General features: G+C 38.9%; 1 protein-coding gene across 1 annotated transcript; it reads left to right on the top strand.

The window, feature by feature from the left end:
- Positions 1–239: 239 nt before the first annotated feature.
- LOC311082108 (centrosome and spindle pole-associated protein 1-like) lies at positions 240–4,215 on the top strand (the record flags this gene model as incomplete). Its single annotated transcript, XM_084112852.1, has 6 exons — positions 240–375; positions 454–550; positions 641–698; positions 1,338–1,669; positions 3,280–3,398; positions 4,076–4,215. The coding sequence occupies exons 1-6, from the start codon at positions 345–347 to the stop codon at positions 4,213–4,215; spliced, it is 777 nt and encodes a 258-aa protein (XP_083968978.1). The 5' UTR covers positions 240–344.
- Between the last annotated feature and the right edge of the window lie 259 nt (positions 4,216–4,474).

The following is a 4,474-nucleotide window of genomic DNA, read 5'->3' as shown; positions in this document are numbered from 1 at the left end:
GAGACAGGAAACGCTGAGTTTGCTGTGTTGGAAAGTTGTATCGACTGGATTTATTGTCCATTCTATCAGTGGGATTGTATTGATTGGTGTTGATGGGGAGGCTCAAAACATCTGATGGATCTGCAGCCAGGCTCTTTAATCCACTGTGTGTGTGTGTGTGTGTGTGTGTGTGTGTGTGTGTGTGTGTGTGTGACGTAATGGTTTGGCCGGACCTGCAGTGATCAGGGTGTGTTTTTAGAGTAAGACACTGGATGGAGTTTTATAGCTTTTTTTGCTTTGTGTGATTTTAATGTAGTCTACAAGCACCGACTTGAGCGCAAACCAGATCTGTAAGCGAGCAGAAGATGACAGAGTTTGCTACAGGACTCATGATTGGTAAGGTCAAATCAAACTTTATTTACAGTATATATAAAAATGTGTCTGTAATTTGTAACCTGTGACTGGGTCATATAGGTGCTGCTGAAGGGGACGAGGCCTCTAAGAGGAGGAAGCAACGTTACAAACTTGAGCTGCTACAGCAAATAGCCGAAAAAGAGAAGAACAAGAGAAAGTGAGAAATGATTTGATGATTGTGGGTATTTGAATGAAAATCTTTCAGGGCTCAAATATTCACTTGACCATCTAAACTCAAATTATACAGGGAAAAGGAGCTTGAGTTGAGAGTGACTGCAACAGGCGCTGTTGATCCAGAAAAAAAGGTGAAGGTCGTCAGATTTTTAATCTTTGATAAGTCATTGTTTTACATTTTTATAAACATGGTTTTATACTTTATATATATTTTTTTAAATATGTGAAATTTAGGATGTAAATATTAGAAACATCTAGAAATGTTTTAATGTCTATTTTATATAATGACATTTTCATGACATTAAAGAGTATGAATATATTTAGCATAAATATTCTGCGAAAAAAGAAAATTAAGCCCATTTTATGCTAAATATTTATTATATAGTATATTTTTAATTTAGTCTTTAAATCCTTTAAATTGTCATAAAAAGTAATTGTTTAAAAATGTGCTTCCATAATGAAATAGAAAAAAATAAATTATTAAATTAAAATATTTACAGAAGCTTTCTGCAGCTTTTGTTTTACATAATCTTAATTGGTTAAGATTATGAATAATTTAGTCCTATTCCTCACACAGAGCTATTGTATGGCTTTAGAAGACTTATAATATAGCGTTCAAGTAAAAAAAAAAAACTTCTTTCACTTCGGAACTTGACAGAATTTGAGATTGACCCAGTGTCCTGGGCTTTGACACACATTTTCACTGCAACCATAGCTATGCAACAACTGCTGTGCTCCTATTTACAGTCATATCACCTTGTTTCCCACAGGCAGACCGAATCAAACAATTTGGTGCCATGACCCAGGAATACGAGGACAGGAGAAGGGATGTGCCTTACCAACCATCGCTGGGTCTTGGGGTCTTCAGGGATGACTCTGCCAGGCGGCTCAAAGAAGAGAAACTTCCACAAGCTCCCGAGAGACCTCGTGTTGCTTTCCAGTCCCCGACTCTGGACCACAGCACTGTCTTAAGCCGATTGGCTAACACATCAGGCCTGGGTCTGGAAGCTCGAGCAGGGTTTGGGGGCAATGGTGCAACCACTGTTACTGAAGACAAATACAGAAGCCTCTCAAGAACCCTGGGGGAGATAGTTGGCCCAAGGTTTGTGTTAGATCTTGTGTTATGTTAATAGACTGTAAAAAATATGGACAAAGCGTCTGTGACGTCACCCATAGACTTTCTGAAGAACGGTTTTGAAGCCGTTTATGGGGGGGGTATGGGCGGCGCCATCTTGGAAAATCTTGGGAAATCCTAACCCCGCCCACCTTCTGGCCAATCCATATATGGGTAAAGGACGCAGCGTCACTCAGCTCGCTCTGCTACTCCGGTTATCTCTGTATATTTTAGGCAACGAAATATGTTATAAAACACCATACTAACTCTTTTCGTTTTCATTTAAAGAAATCTTAAACATTATAGCCACACAAATGTGGTTCAGGCAACGCGTATTGATTATATTCACTGCATATTTGCCTATTTATAACAACACGAAATATAAAACACAAACCTGCCTCTTTTCGTTTTAAATATAATATAAAAATATTAAACATTTTAATATGGTCCAGGCAATATGTGCATTTGTACTAAACAACAGATGTTGCAGTAAACAACATTACAGATCATCTTCGTTGTATTAAAATTTAAAATGACAAAACTCAACCCAGTCTCTTTTTGTTAAACTTCAGTTTTATCAATATTAGCTATTATAAAAGTATAAGTAAAAGGTACAAGAAGCTATACAAATAAAGCAAACAATTCAGTCAAACATACAAAGTCAGCGCTCTCTAACCATACAACGGTAAAGTTAAATAGCTTATAAAGTTATGAAACTTCCCCTCAGCCAAAACGATTGGCCAGGGAACAAATTATAGATTCACGAGACCAAAAATCGCCCGTTAGATATACACAAGACGAATTATATCTTATGTTTAACCACTACAGAGACGCCAGAGTCGGCGGCAAATGTCAGAACGACTAGCCGAGGAAAGGCTGTTCCAGGCGGGGTACATGAGCGCCGAGCGCCCGGTGATCGCCTGAATCTCACAACCTGGATAAAATTTTCATAAATCTTTATAAATAAACCACAGATTTGAGCTTTAAACAACTACATTCTCGCCTGAAAAACTCTTAAAACTACATTTCATGATTCAAAAACAGTAGTATTATATTTCAACTGTGTTAAAAAATGGCGCTGCTTATGTTGTCATTCTCCTTGGAACGAGCCTATGCTCGTTATCAGCTGTCAATCAAGCTGTCAATCAAAGTTAACCACGCCCTTATTTGTCATACATTTTATATCTAAATACGATCTAAACTAACGAGTTAGAAAAAAATTCACCCCCCTCACAGTTGTCAGGCCCTCGGAACCTATCGAAAAATACAATAAAAGTCCATGGGACCAACCTGTAAAAACATGTATTTATGCTGTGAAAACGGACATTTTAATATGGTGGTCTATGGACATTTGCTCCCTTTTGGGACCTCCCTCTAGCGGATTTTCGATGTATTGCAGTTTTTCGCACTTCCGGGTAGGCTTCATTTTTCAGATTAGAATGTTGCCGCTTGGTTATGTTCTTAGATTTTGCACTGAAACAACAAAACAAAGATAAAAGAAATAACAAAAGTGAAAGTATTTTATAATATGCCTCAATAATACTATAGGCACTATTTTGTTGCATATTTAATGAAATATTTCTGTTCTCTGATGTCAGAATTACAGGTGTGCATCCTCCTTTGGGTCCCTCCATCCCTGACTCCTATCAAACGCCTTATGATAATGCATATTACTATTATGGAGCCAGAAATCCTCTAGACCCCAATCTGGCCTACTGTGAGTGGCCTATATTTGCTTTAGCGTTCTAGCTTGGATTCCCTGACTATTTTGTGATAAATCTAGCTGTTGAATCCCTGTTTAATATGATGTTTTTGTGTGTGTGTGTGTGTGTGTTAGATGAAAATTACCAGTGTCCTTTTTTTTACAGTGCATTATTGAGCGCAAATGGGGTTGGTATTAGGCTACAAATTACCAAATTTTTATTTTAATTTTTTTCCTGCAGGCTACTCCAATCCAATCCAAATGGATTCAATGTGATCTGCAGTAAAACCACATTCTCCCGCATCTCACCTCCGAGCAGTACAAGGCTGTGTACCGATGTGAAAGCTCTGGTACCCAAACAAAATGTAATTAACCTATGCTATATCATGTCTTAAAGGAATTTGTAGACTACTGACAAAGAGTCCTAAAGCTTTTTTTTATATACTTGCAGGTAGGCGAGCTAGAAGGCAAAGTTGTGTCCGGTGCAGCGCTTAGCAAAATCGTGCTGGTCAACAAGGAGGAGTGCGAACTAAAATTAATATGGGTCAGCGACAGGACCGGAGAAATAAAGCTTACACTCTGGGACAGCCTAATTTTGCAAGTTCAGAACTCAAAATCATATTCGTTTTCTAATTTGTCGCCGAGAGAGCTAAACGGAGACATTCGTTTGACAATAACTCCATCTACCAAAGTTACAGAAATCCCGACACTGGACGTACCTGATAAGGACGATGACCCTGACGACAGTGCTTCCTCAGCGACCTTGCGCGGTGTCGTCTCCGGCGTTCAAATTAAAGCCAGACATCGCTGTCCGAAGTGCCACAGCCTGTAGAATAATGTTCTTCCCAAGTCAATTACGCACAGATGTGAAGTGTGCAAACTACTCCAACGGTCATCTTCCTACACTTCAACCTACGGAGGAATTATTGTTCTTACTACAGACCAGGGAGATAACTCGCTCACTCTGACCGACCTGGAGTCTATTGAGGAACATTTCCTTAATGTGCCTGAACTTGAAATGACCATCAACGACGACTCCCTCATCACTTGCATAATCCATTCTGCTGATTTGTAGTTGGGTGAAGAACTAT

The sequence above is a fragment of the Abramis brama genome (genome assembly GCF_963993115.1).
Source record: "Abramis brama genome assembly, chromosome: 4".
Taxonomy (NCBI): domain Eukaryota; kingdom Metazoa; phylum Chordata; class Actinopteri; order Cypriniformes; family Leuciscidae; genus Abramis; species Abramis brama.
This window is presented reverse-complemented; position numbering and strand designations above follow the sequence as displayed.